Below are 14,155 nucleotides of genomic sequence, written 5' to 3'. Positions count from 1 at the left end.
CAAGAAAAGATGCAGGGAATTCTACCCTGTGCCCTTCTGAGCAGTGGGAGCCACCAGGATGGGAAAACATCCATAAGAGAGGAAAGGCTTCAGGGTTGTTTTCTTATGGCTTTTTTTTTCTCTTTTCTTCCTAGGTGAACGTTTGGCTAAGCCTGAAAGAGGCAAAATGCGAGTGCACAAAATATCCAACGTGAACAAGGCCTTGGATTTCATTGCCAGCAAAGGAGTCAAACTAGTATCTATTGGAGCAGAAGGTAAAGAAACCAGCTGATTTGTGTGGACCCAAGCTGTGCCCAGACAGCTCTATGCTCTACCATGTTCTTGTAAAAGAAACCATGGTCATAGAAAGGGGACATATTGGATCTTTTATAGGTCACCAGGCTGCAAAACTTAATTACCTCCTGGCCTTTATTGGTCACTTTTCTTTCTTTTCTCCTGGATCTCGCGACTCATGGAAAACAGTGGGCTTTCATCAGGATGTTTCTTTCAATTGAAATAGAGCAGCTTCTTGTACTTAGCTTGTTGCAGAGTTGCTTGGAAAGATCCCCTTTTGCTGTAGGGCATCCCTTAGGTCAAAGCCAAGAGCAATCACCAACACAGGTAAAGGGTCCCAAAGACTTCAGCTGTCAGGGTGTCCAGGCTTCTTCTTGTGCATTCTAGAAATGTGAGTGCTATGGATGGAAGCCTGCGTGCTGTTGTGCAGAGATCATTGTGGGCAGCACTGGGGATGCCCTCAGAATAAACTTGCAGATTGATTGGGCAGCATGGAATTGTGCGAGATTTTTGTCTTTCTAGTGAAGATGACAGGTGTTTTGCAGATATATCACAAGACTCAGATAGGCTTGCAGGATGGTAGAATAATTTGTTCTTTTACAAACCTTAGCAATTAGTAATCTTATCTGGACTGTGTTTTTATGACACTAGTTTTCCTTTGCTCTAGACCTTTGTCTGAGTTCTGCCTCTGGACTCCTTTTGTCACTGTTGCTGTGGAAACACTCTGCTTCTGTGGTATTTCTAGGTTTGCCTTTACAATGACCATGGAAAATGAGGGGGTTTGTTATCTCCATCCTACAGATGGAAAAGCATGGTTTCTCCTTGGAAACTCTTGACAAGCAGGAAATGAGTCCATAGTACAGTTCTGAATGAGCACTCATCTTCTGTCAGAGTTGTAGGACTACAAGGCTGAGATCTGTCTGCTTATAGTCCAGGAGGTCAGCACGATGTTGGTGTGTTGTCCTGAGATCTGGCCTCTTGGGCACACTCTTGGGGTCATCTGTGGTCCACTGGTTCTGTATGAGATCAGGTAGAATACCTCTGCCCCTGGAGGTGTTTGTGTTTGCCTTACCCCATTTAATCCAGATTAAAGTTGTGATGTTATGAGGACTTCAAAATACTTTGTGGAGATGCTTTCTTACTGTGTTTGGCACTTAAGAGATGAACATAAGAGAGAAATAATTTGGTATAACTTGCATGTAGAACTTCCCTTCATTTTTCTCTCCTTTTCCCACAACAGCAACTTAGGGCGTTGTATTCCCTGAGTGCTGTTTATGTAAGCACAGAAGCACAGGTACAGTTATTTTGTGCCCTTACAAGACATGTCCAGTGTCTTGATTCAGTATTCCATATCGATATGTATTGTAACTAGAAGTTGGGCACAAAGATGTAGGTGTCCTGCCTTAAGAGAAGACAATTGTAATCTGGATCCTGGACAGACATCTGTATCCTTCTGGGAACCTAGAGCATGTGTAAAACAGAACTGCACTGCTCTGATGCCTTTTTCTTTCTTTTCTAGTTCTTGTTTCCCTGGCAGTAGTTGGCCTTTTTCCTCTACTTCCCCTGGATTTTTCTTTTTTGATCTCTGCTTCTGAATCAGCTATGACTACCCTTCCAGCACTTACAGATCATTTACAAGTAAAAGACTCTGTGACCAATGATCTCCAGGGCCTCATTACTCAGTACTGACTCACAGCAGTTATCCTGTTCAGAAATAGTCTGTGAGGTGCAGTTTTGTGATAGCCACCATGATTTAGTTTAGTCTAAACTGTAATTCCATCTACTCTCCAAACCTTCCTGCATCTCTTTTGTCCTGCTGCCCATGCAACTGTGCAAATGTGTGGTTATCCAAATAAGGGTTTCCTTATATCCCTCAAAAGGCCTGGCTTTTAATAGATCACCTTGGTGAATTGGCTTTTGACAGCACTGAAGTTTGTACTGATGTTAAGTTTTGGTGTTTATACAGAGCATTTTGATGCAAGCTCAAGCTAGGCAAGCATAATTCCAGACAGGGCCCCAGCCCAGTACCTGCCTTTGCCCCTGAGGTAAGCCCAGCCCACACTTGCTGTCAGCAGGAGGCATAAGCCTGCAGCAGGGCTTCAACCCACTCCATCCAAGTGCTGCGTACCTGGTAAATTACATATCAGCTATGAAAATGGGTTTTTGCTTTGAACAGTATGGCGGTATCTCCATCCACTTGGAGGAGTTACAAGCCTTTCTTGAGTGTGAATGCTAAGGTATAATACTCAGGCTTTAAGAAGACATTGCACAGTAGCAGACTAGAAAGTAAGAGTCAGTGAGGCAGTCATAATACTGCACCAATAAAATGAGCTTTAAATGCCTCAAGCAGGCAGGACTGATCGAGGAAGTTTTCTCCCCCAAGGGAAAACTAGAAAACTAGTGTCTTGTGGCAGCATGAGGGTACTGGCTAGGCCACCACACTCTTCACCTCGAGGGCACTTGCTCCATCTCTTGTTGTCTATCTGCCAGACAGCAGTTTTGTGTGGAAGGTCTGCAGCCCAGCTGGAGTTCTCTGTATACACTAGATAAATGGCACTGGCCATCAATGTTATGTTTTTTCCTCACTCTTTTTTTTTTTTTTTTTTTTTTTTTTTTTTTTTTTTTTTAGTTAAAACACAAGCTCCAGAAAGAAAGAATTCCACTGGGAGACACTTGGGTCAACTTAGGCCTTGTGAAAACATGGTTAATCAGAATTAAAGCCAGAAAAAAATGTTTCCACAGTATTTCTCTTGCATTTTGACAGATGAAGATCCCTCTATGCTGCTTACAAGCCAAGCTTTGCAACTTTGTCCTAGTGGACGAGAACCACAGTAGAAGAGGGTTTCTTACACACAGCATGTGTGTGGGACATGTTCCATGTCTACACCAAGTGGAAAGTGAACTAAGCAAGCAGAACAAGCATTGAGGCTTAGGAGCTGTTTTTTACAGCAGTTGTGGTGTACAACAGGTCTGTGAAAACCAGGATCAGGGAATGGTCTAGCCTGCTGCAGCTCTCAAATGTTTCTTCATCTGCTTTTAGAACTCTTTTTCACCTGATATCTCAAGAGCTATCTTTTGCTGTAATCAATTCCATACAAAGATCAAATGCTCCAGGGTTTTACCAGATTGAATAGTCTGTTGAATAGCGACTGTTTTGTTTGCACCTCTAACCTGCATAGAAAGTTACTGATTTCTTATACAGACGTAGCTCAGTTCAACATAGAGATAACTGCTGATCCCTCTTCTTACCCGTGTAAGTGAAAGGAGAAATAAAGCATAGAGATTTAAACAATTGCAGAAGTCACAGCTGAGCAAAACACTTCCTGAACCACTGGGCAGAGCAAGCATGCATCTGGCAGTGGAAAGGAAGGAAAAATAAGGTCTCTCCATGTCAGCGAGTGAAACATAGCTTTATATTTGCCCCCATCTCCTGCCCGCTCACAATTAGGGAGCTGAAATGCGCACTTCCTTCATTAATGCCAGTAAACTGTCCTAAATCTGGCTGGACCATCCCTAGCAACATATCTTTAATTCTGAAATCCTAACACTTCCCTGCCTGTACTTGCACCTTTGCAACTCCTTTGTTCCGTGGGGTAGCCAGGTGCTGTGCTCTCATGCATAATTCAGTTTTAGATGCAATTGGGGTTAACAGTTTCTGTGGCATTGATTCTAACTGCTCAGGCCAACAGTAGAAAAGTAAGCTTGGTCCTTTTTGTATTTTTCAAAATGAATTAATGACTTTGAAATGGCATTTTATAAGTCACATCTATGTAGCAAGCCAGTCTTGCTCCTAAGGTGTGAATGTTTGTCAGGCCCTTAATTGGCTGTCAAACAAATGGATGAGAGTGCTGTAATTTTTGCATGCTTTGTTTGTGATCTCTGGAGCAGTAGTAGGGGCTGGGTGGAAGTGTATTCACTGATGCAAGAAATTTTCTTCCAGTAGATGCAGATGCCTTGTCAGCTTTAGCTAACACCAATCCACCCCCAAGTTGAATGTAGATCACATTAATAACATCTGTTTGCTGCTGCTGCTGCTGGTGGAGGAAACTCAGAATGTCTGCAAAGGTCCTGCATAGGAAGAGCTCTTAGAAAGCAGTCAAGCAGAAGATTCTGTCTATTGGCTTTTTAATGGCATACTTGAACTACTCTCATGTTAGCTGAGTGCCGCTTACATCAGAGGGAACAAAGAGAATATCTTCAATTAGACTGTTCCAACTTTGTAGTGTTAAGTTTAACAATTTCTGTGGAATTTCTTTCTCATCATCACCAGGAGGCAGGTGGCTCCCTGCAAACCTGTTTTTCACTTTTGCTTCTTGTATTCATTGTAGTGGAAAGAGACTGGCACCAGCCAAAGGGCATTGAACGAATCCTCAGGAAAAACAGGTTGTCACTGAGGAATACAAGGATGGGAAACTGGATGAGTCAGGGCCAAAGAGCACATGGCTCTTTCTGAACAAGTCGGTTGTTCTTTGTAACCAGGTTGTGGGGAGAAGTTTTTTAGTCGTGGAAATGAGAAATGATTGCCTGCTTCTAACAAACAATAACAATTATGTGAACTCTATTTTTAAAAAAAAAAAAGAAAAAAAAATAGAGAATATAAAAAGGAAGAGAAAGACTTAGGATAATGTAGTAGGTTAAATCTGCAACCTAGGATGGGTCATTCACATCAGTATCTGCTTGGTAGGTGGTGAGTTTTCTATTTGTCAAGAAAAAAACCAAAGTGATCTGTAGAGATGAAGCGGTGGAAATACTTTGGGCTTCTTCCAGAGCAGCTTTGATTTGGTGTGATGCCAAGGAAGAAACTGACATGGGAGTGGGGAGCAGACATCTTTCTTTTAAAATGAGTTTTGCAAAGAAGAGGACTGGAGGGGAAGGGCTACTTTCCACCTTAATTCCACCAGATAACTTTATAAAAATGGAACACAACTAGGGCATAGTGCTGGGTTCTAATGCCACACCAGCAACTTAACACCATCTGGTTTTATGTAGTGTCTTGACCTTTATTTCCAATTGAAATACATGGAACAGTAATATCAATTGCCTGTTCCAGCTCACTGATTGATATATTAGTGTTCATAAGCCATTCTCAGCATTGAAGCGTTGCCATCAGATTTTAATCTAGTCCATTAAACAGAAAAGATACATTTATTTTCAGATCTCAAATAGACTCAAGGGTCCTCCTGCCAACAGCTATGGTCTTTTCAAGCATTACTTTTTATTTGTTTGATTGTTTTTACATCTGCACACTTGAACTAAACAAGTTGAAAACATGGATGGGTGCTTTCTTTTCTATTTAAGCTGTGCTAACTCAGGTATATTTAACAATAGTAAGGATTTTTTGTAATATTGATTATAGTGTTTCATGGGAGGGACTGATAATGCAAAAAGTACAGGACTGAATATACTCACCATTGCTGATGTTTTCTTACACTGGTGCAGAATACAACTCCCTGACCCCAAAATACCTGTAAAAAAATCATTTTTTAGAAAACTTATCAACAAGTAAACATAATTTTTTCATGCCAGAAATAACTGTGGTTCTCTCATACTGCAGTGAAAAGTTTGTTGGCCAGTTAATACTGAGCAAATTGATGCCCCAGCCAAGATGTAAGTGCAAGAACAAGTGGACAGAGAGGCGTGGCAGAGAAGAATAAGCTAGCATGTCTAGCTTTATATAATTGAAACTTGGAAATGCCTACTGTAGATGTATATCAAAGCGCTGCAGAAATTTTCTTCCAGTTTGCACTGGAAATCGCACCACAGGGATCACAAAATCACAAGGCATCTTAACTAGAAAATTTCAAATATTGTTATTTTTATGACAGAATCCAGATGGGGGGCAGCCTATACCACACATTTCTGCTTGCCCCCGCACATGATGTGTTTCTACTTAATGGAAGCAGTGCACAGAGGTGTGTACAGTACTACAGAAATGGTCTCTGGCTGTGTTGTTAGGACTTGCTTTATTCTAGCTCAAACAGTGGGTTACTTCCTTCCCTTTTCTTACTGAAAACGCCTTTGCAACCAGCTAGTTGCTTGTGAAACATCTACCTGCTGTTCAGGAAACTACCAGAGAATGGCTAGTAGAAGGTAGATACGTTATTTTCACCATCTGAAGAAAGCGAAGGCTGTAAAATTTATAACCTGAATAAATATCATCTGCACAGATTTTTTGAGGATCAGCTCTCGAGAGCCAGCTGCAGCTGCTTGCAGTTTGGACTGTTTGGTGCTCATCTTCATGCAGTAGAAACCCCTTTCTGGGCGAGCATCCACCCAGCACCTCCTGTAGAAGCTTTATCCTTTATCCCTTTATACCTCACACATGCAAGCAGTTGCTCTCTAAAGCCTCCAAGCTTGTTGACCCTGAATGATTTATACTGCAGAGTCCAGTGAACAATAAAACACAATCTGCTTGACATCTTAGTTTATAATATGCTCTGCTCAGCCTGATCAGCATGAGTCTTTGCTTCCTCTTCAAGCATGATGCATTTATTTTGAGAAACGCTCTTTTGTGTCTTTTGGCAATTACATGTCTGGAAGAGGTCCTACACAGGCAGTCTGGATCGTTTAGGTTTGTTTGAAATGAAAATTTGGTATTTCTTGGTTTTGTTTTGTTCACACTACAAAACCAGCTCCCGTGGTGAAATACACTGCTATAGATTGGTCCTTACTTCTGTGTCAGATGCTGTTTTTTAGTAGTAAATGCAGGAGAGCCAATGTAATTAGTGAGTACTACTGCACAAAGCTGTGCTGCACTATCAGAGTATCTGGGGAGGCAGAAAAGAGCAGATTTAGCTTAAATTCTGCTTTTCCTTTCTGCAAAGAGGAAGGTTACCCAGTGCTTCCATTTTACTGGGATTTGCATTTGTGACTTGATGCCTTCTGTTTCTTAATCCCCCCCCCTCCTTTTTTTTTTCCCCCCTTCTTTTTTTTCCCCCCCAGAAATCGTGGATGGCAATGTTAAAATGACTCTTGGAATGATCTGGACCATCATCCTTCGTTTTGCCATTCAGGATATCTCAGTTGAAGGTAAATCTCAGTTCTTTCCAATGATAGTTAAGCAGCAAAATCCTGGGGTAGCCATGTGGCTTTGCCACTTCAAAGGCTCAGAATGTGCTTGTACATACATCACTGGGAGATCCCAAGGAGCTGCTATTGTGGTCTCATTGGCATTTCTGACCAGGCTCAGATGTACCAAGAAGAGCTTTTCAGTTTCTCTTCTTGAAAGATAATGTAGGAGAAGCTCAAAAAGATGGCTAAGCAGGAAAGTCAACTTCGGTTTTGGAATCTATTGTTATTCTTGCAGGCTGATGCAAGGACTTGCACTGAAAATGGACCTTTCTTTTGCAAGTTTTACAGATCTAACCTCAAAACACCATTTCTTTATTACAGAACCTCATTAAGAAAATAACAATAGCAAAACTATTTCAGTAGACTCTTCATCAAGGAATTTTCTGACTAATGAATTAAATAAAATGTGATTCAGTGCTTTCTCTCCTAAAGAGAAGTTGGTCATATCCAGCATATGCTTCAGCAACTCTTGCTTTATGAGAAAATGGATTGATTGTTGTGCATCTTTTCTTTCTTTAGAGACATCTGCTAAAGAAGGACTTTTGTTATGGTGTCAGAGGAAGACAGCCCCCTACAAAAACGTAAACATCCAAAACTTCCATATCAGGTGAGAACAGGCAAGAACTCAGCTTTACCATCTGTGTTATTTTCAGATGTCTTTTTGCTACATTCAACAGTGTTCCTGGTGCAACTGCATTTCTTCCAGAGATCTGTATTACACGGTAACAAAGTAGTCCAGAGAGACACATAGGAAATTAAAAGCAGAGGTTATAGGATGATCCAAGTACCAACGTCCCAATTCCTCATTCCAGTTACAAGTAAACTTTTGTAAACTGTAGGGTATAAAGTCCTCTGAAAGCATCGTAAATATAACAGGCTAAGCAAGATAGCTTTTACCTTAGAAGCCTTGAAGTAAGGCCTTTTTAAGCCCTTATTTCATCAGAAACTTTAGCATAGTAGAGTTAAAAGGATGAGAGATTTTCTTCCACTTTTAATATTTGTAAACTGACAGGTGTTTAGTGAAGATTGTGTGTAATAGTGCTTTTGCCAGCACATCTTGGAGAATTGATTAATCATATAAATAAAAAGTTTTGTGGGTGTTTTTGTTTGTTTGTTTTGTTTTGTTTTTGTGAGCTTAAGTTCTGTCCACATCAGTCAGTGCTGTAGTGAACCTTGCTATGGACTTGCCTTAAGATTTATACCTGAGTGCACAAGTGCCTCTGTGAAAATCAAGGGGATCCGTGTCTCACGTCCCAGATTAGTTGCTGAAGTCTTCAGGTTCAGTAAACTGTAAGAAACAATCGTTCTAATTGAAATGAGAAATTCTCGTTCCAGTTCTTCTCAAAAGTCCAGTCTAGGCTGGGAGGCAAAGCTTTGGCTTGTATAGTGCTGTTTATAGCCATCAGTAGCCATTCCCCTCCTCCTCAGCCTGCCTTTCCCTATGGCCTTTTTTCAAGCTCTGTTTCTGTTCTTGCATGCTCCCCAGGATAGTAGACATTCAGAGCAGAGAGCTGGCGTAAAGGAGGTGGCAATGCAAAAGACAAGTCCTAATTGCAGCAAATTATTGTAGGGCTTGAAAGAAATCCTTTCCAGCACTTAGAGAGACACTGCTAGCTAGAAACTAAACTGTGATTAATCATCCTGGTGTCTTCCCTCATGCTCCTGCCCATCACTGTGTCTCTCCTTGGCTGAGCCTGCTCATTTTGCTCTCTTCTGTCTCTCTCACAGTTGGAAAGACGGCCTTGGTTTCTGCGCTTTAATTCACAGACATCGTCCAGAACTCATTGATTACGGGAAGCTACGAAAGGTACAGCTCAATTTGTTTGTCGTACCAAATGCTTGGCCTGTGTAAATAAAGAAGGAGAAGAATTAGCTTGATAAGCAGATAATTGGAGAACTTCAGCATAAACTGGTGGTTGCAGGACTAGGAGGGAGGAAAGACAGATGAATCAGAACATTCAGACTTCTTAGTGAAGCGTGAACTTAATGAGCTGCCTGCTTGACTTTCCTTGCTTTCAGACTGCCTTAAATGAACAGCACGTGCTCCAGTCGCAGCTGATTAGCAAAAAAGAGCTGAATTCAGTCACATCAAATGGGAGTCCAATTCTGCACTAACGTCACAGGCTAACAAGTCAGATTTCTAGGAAGAACTGGATTGAAACTGGTTATGTGGCAATCAAGTGCAAAAGCTCACTGAGGTGCCCTCACTGGATGCTTGTCCCATACTTCCAACCTAGCACTGAGCCATCTGCAATTCTGGATGTCTCTTGGCATGTAGATGCTAAGCACCAGAAAAGCATTTCCCTTAACACTCAGTTTTATTTTACAAAAGGCCGCTGGAAACACAGCATCTATTTGCTCCAGAGTTTGCCTCCTGTGTGTCTTGGAAACAAGACTGTTCAGTGAATGATGAGAATAAGCATTCAGCACTTTGTGTTGCCAGCAGAGTTCTGACCCAACCTAGCGACAGCAGAGCAAACTGGATTCATGTCCTTCTTGCATTCTCACTGTCTGCTTATGTCCTGCACACAATCCTAGTGAAATGTCAGCAAGAGCATTACTGATGCTGATACGCAAGAAGTTCGGCCATCAGACCTCAGGCTGGCTGTTACAAAGTGCAGTCATGCTCAAAACTAGCTAGGGAAATAAGCATAGAATCCCATCACTATTAAATCTGGGCTCTTGAATCACTGTGCAAATGGACAGTATGTAAATGGTTTAATCAAATTAGCTGAATCCTTGAGGCAATGAATTATACAATGCCTGATCTGCGTCTCAGTAACCTTTTAGATCTTTACTATCTTGCAGAGCATTCAATTATATTATTCGATCAATTTTAGTGTCTGGAGTCATTATGTGATGAATAAACTGTGCGGAAAGGCTCTATATATTTACATAAACAGCACCAATAGAAAAGGGAATTATTAGAACTAACTACATTTTCAGTGACTGATCTTTGGAAAATAAAAGCAGCTAAGCAACATGTCTGACAAACCCAACAGGGGAAAATGTCATGATGCTGCCTGTTACCAACAAAGTCCTAAGCCAAGTCTGTGCAAAGCTAGAGAGGGAAAGAAAAGGAAAGGCTTTATCTGTGGGCCTTTTAAGGTGAAAGAGAATGTAACTGTCCTAATTAAAGTCAATATTGATGGGAAGGGATTTGTCCTCCTTGAAGTAAGTAAAGGGAACTGGCTGTGTTTGTGCTCCCCTTGCCTTTATCACATCCTTCATCAAGTTCCTTCTGCCCTCCTGTAGTCTTCTGACTTACTATGTCATTTTTATTTTTGTTCTGCCTAGATTACTTTAAAGGAATAAGATTAAATGCATGTTTGATAGCTCTACAGAACTAAAGTCTTCTGCAAACAGCTGGGAAGAACTTAGCTCAGTCGGGTGGTGGCTCAAATACCCCCATGTACTACAGTCCATCTAGAAACGTGGTCTATATATTGCTGTTGGATGCATTTCTTATAGGTGTTTCTGAAGACATTAATTATATTAACAGGATTTTTTTTCCCAATGTCTTCAGGTCTGGCAGATATAGGAAGTGCTGACACTCTTGATTTTCCTCCATCTCCTTCCCTAAATGCTAGTTAATAGAAGATTTTTTTTGTCACACTGCAATAATTTCCATGGCAACCTTGTGTGCTGAGGGGACTTGGGACTAGCTGGAGGAGGAGAGATGACTCCTCGTGTGAGTTAGGGTTGTGCTGAAAGAGGAGGAGTTGTGATTGTCTTTAGTCAGCAAAAGCAGCAAACGTGCCAGGTAGGCATTTGTTAAGAGCAGGTTTGCAGTCTGCCACTGTTAAAACAACATAATTCTCATATGGAAAACTATATATTTCCTGGTTGTTGACCAAGCTACAGCCTCCAAGTTACTGCTTCTCTTCATGTCTCCTTGTCTCAATTTCTGTGTTCATGTAGGCAGCCTGGGAGCTGAGGCACCTCTAGAGAACCTCATCTTAGTCAGTGCTTGAGCTGTGAAAGGAATAGGAACAAGTGATTCTGGTTCTCGGTTGGTTTTTTTTGCTCTGCTGCCTTTGGGTCACTAAAGTGTGCCTGCAATTGTGGTGCTGGAGTGCTGCTCTGCAAAGCCTAGAGCTGCCAGGACAGTCTTCATTTATCTTTCCCTTTCACAGGGAGTCAACCAAAAGGTGTAATTTGAAACAATGGATAGCTGGTGTACAATGGTATGGAACTGAAAGCAGTGGTGTTCAGAGGAATTCCCTGGGCTCAAGGCCCTGTTTCAGGCATGGGCAGACTACAGGAAAGCCTATGTCTTGCAGCAAAGAACATCACCTTTGTGATGAGCAGCTCCACACTCCATGTGGGGGAAGTTTTTCCCACAGGTAACAGGACTTTGCTCGGGCTTAGATCTCTGTTCATCTCTGAGCAAGTCTTGGCCTTAGGTAGCTTGCTTTCAGTAGCATTATCTTTAGCTTAATTTCTCAAGAGACTGTGTGATCACACATCTCTCTTACATATGAAATAGAAGTCAGCTGGCATCATCTAGGTGAGTCTTCAGTTTCCCACACATTAAGACTTCCAGCCCTTCCTGTGGGAGTGCCCAAGGCCAGTAGGTTTTCCCATCAGGAAACCTCTCCCAACTTTCAGCTTACAATTTCTTTTTAACCTTTGGCAACATTGCTCCTGGTGTTATTTCTTGCAGACTGATAGGAAAGCTATCTGCAGTGAGCTTGCTCCTCCCTTTCCTCTTGGAGAGGCTGACTGCTCCTCAGGCAGCCTGTGCAGATGGGACTGTGCTAAGGAGGAGTATGGGTTAGTAATACTAGGCACCCTCTCAGGGGGTTCAGTAAAGTTATGGAGTAACGGTCAGCATGGGTTGAAATTAAATACATGGTGATTACATTGCTACAGAAGCAGAAAATGACATGTAGACTGTGGGAAGATTTCACTCAAGTGAAAGAAAGGCTGTTAGATTCTTTTCCTCTAAGGCTAAATGGAGCTAAGGGCCTGTCTATATGAAGCAGGCAAGGTATGTTATATTCCAGTTAGTCTCAGCTCCTTGGATAAGGGGCTTGGTTACTCTTTGGATTCTTAGTGGTTTCTCCACAGCATGTACAGAAGACAAGTATGCTGATGTTGCATTGGTGCCAACATCTGTAATTCCATTGCACAGAGTGGATTCTTGTGGCTGGAAGATATGTAAAATCTCCTACACCAGTAAGGTTTGAAAACGTGGATTTAGATATACCTGATGAAGTCACCATAGGATACTATATAGAGATCAAGTGCTGTCTGATGCTGAGAAATGATGGCTTTTCACCGTGTGTGACAGCTGCTGGACTCATCACAGTGTGCAACATTTTCTCACTTAATATTGACTTGTCCCAGTGGACTAAGAATGAATCAGTGGTTGTCTTTGTTTGGATGGCTTCTGCCTGTGGTTTCCTTTGGTAGGTGAAGCATTGCTGTCTCCTAGAGACGTTCATCCAAATGAACATGAATTGTTATGGGATGCCAACCTAAAGCCTGCATTAATTCCTGGGGACCTACTGCAACAAACTGCTTTTCAGAAGGGCTGAACTTCCTAGCTTCATGAAGCTGTAATCCAAGGGCTACCTAGAGACTGACTAGCGCCTTAAAGAAAGCTTCCTGCAAGCCACAATCTGTCTGCCCAGGCCTACCTAACTTCATGTTTCATGCTGCCTGGTTCAAATAGTTTCCTATTGACTGAAATTCAGGCACAGCTGAATCTTCCAAGTCGGAGGGCTAAGTGAAGGCACATGCTCTCAAACAGAAAAGAAACAGAATGCATATGCTAGTTTAGAAAGAAGGTTTATGTAAGAAGATGATACTTTTTGTTTCCTAATTTTTAAGGCAGAATTCATTTAGTGTGCCACAGATGACAAATGGAAAGAGGCACTCCATCCTTCCTCCCCTCCTGAAAGCCTCTTAGCAAACATGGTGACTAAATGCAAGCAGTTTGAGAACAGCCCCTCTCCAGCAAGAGACACTTCTCTCAACAGTAAAAACGAGAAGTGAAATGTCCTTTGTCATCCATGGAATTTCAGAAGGACCATAGGAATCAGGCTTGTGTGAGGGTCTCATACTAGTTATTAAATGTTCTGTTGCTGATAGTAATGTTTGAATGCTGGGAGCAATTTGCAGAGGTCTTTCATTTCCAGTGACATCTGCATTTCGCATCCTCTTCTTCAGCCCTCTAAAATCTACTTACCTTTGTCATATGACTCATGGCACACTCAACTTTGTTTAGAATTTGATTACTGTGCATTGATGTCTGAATCTGAAGTGCATCTTGCCACAGCATAAGGTTTATATAGAGAGAAGTAGAAATACACTAAGGAAATGGCAAGTCTTGTGCAGCACATGGGGAGAAGACTAATACTCAGACAAAATGGGTACTTTTGTATTTATTTTGTAGAGATCTGTTAAAACATTTTTCTTCCTCCCACTCAACTGGTGTTCAACAAACTGTGCACTGGCTAAGGACAGCACACATTGAAGATGTTGTTACTATTTTAGTACTGCTTAGGTGTTCTAGCAGATACACTGCTTTGCAGTTCTTTAAAATGGGAGATGAAAACCTAATGTAAGCATGAGATTTAAATGTGTGATATGGCCGCTTACTATCTGTATGATGTGAACCTAATGTAATCTAAAACTAGGTTCAAGACAAAGTGTATTATTTCTTCTCATTGTGAGTGTAAAGATTCTATGTTATTATCATATCGGGAGTCTCCAGGCTCTGCTTTCCAAAGAAAACTAATTATTTCATCCTGCTACGTGAGGAGCTGCATGTAATTTTGTCTGGACAGCTGAGTTACCTGAA

The 14,155-nt window shown here is 41.6% G+C and overlaps 1 protein-coding gene across 5 annotated transcripts in view; it reads left to right on the top strand.

Annotated features, from left to right (window-relative positions):
• Positions 1-14,155, top strand: part of ACTN1 (actinin alpha 1) — an 81,051-nt gene that overhangs the window by 39,920 nt on the left and 26,976 nt on the right. For all 5 annotated transcript variants that reach the window (XM_072337149.1, XM_072337147.1, XM_072337148.1 and 2 more), the window contains exons 3-6: positions 135-254; positions 7,216-7,302; positions 7,864-7,951; positions 9,073-9,151. In XM_072337149.1, the coding sequence (XP_072193250.1) occupies positions 135-254; positions 7,216-7,302; positions 7,864-7,951; positions 9,073-9,151 (374 nt within the window). The remainder of the gene's footprint in view (positions 1-134; positions 255-7,215; positions 7,303-7,863; positions 7,952-9,072; positions 9,152-14,155) is intronic.

The sequence above is a fragment of the Excalfactoria chinensis genome, chromosome 5 (genome assembly GCF_039878825.1).
Source record: "Excalfactoria chinensis isolate bCotChi1 chromosome 5, bCotChi1.hap2, whole genome shotgun sequence".
Lineage (NCBI taxonomy): Eukaryota > Metazoa > Chordata > Aves > Galliformes > Phasianidae > Excalfactoria > Excalfactoria chinensis.
Note: the sequence above shows the minus strand (reverse complement) of the source record. Positions and strands in the feature narration are given on the sequence as shown.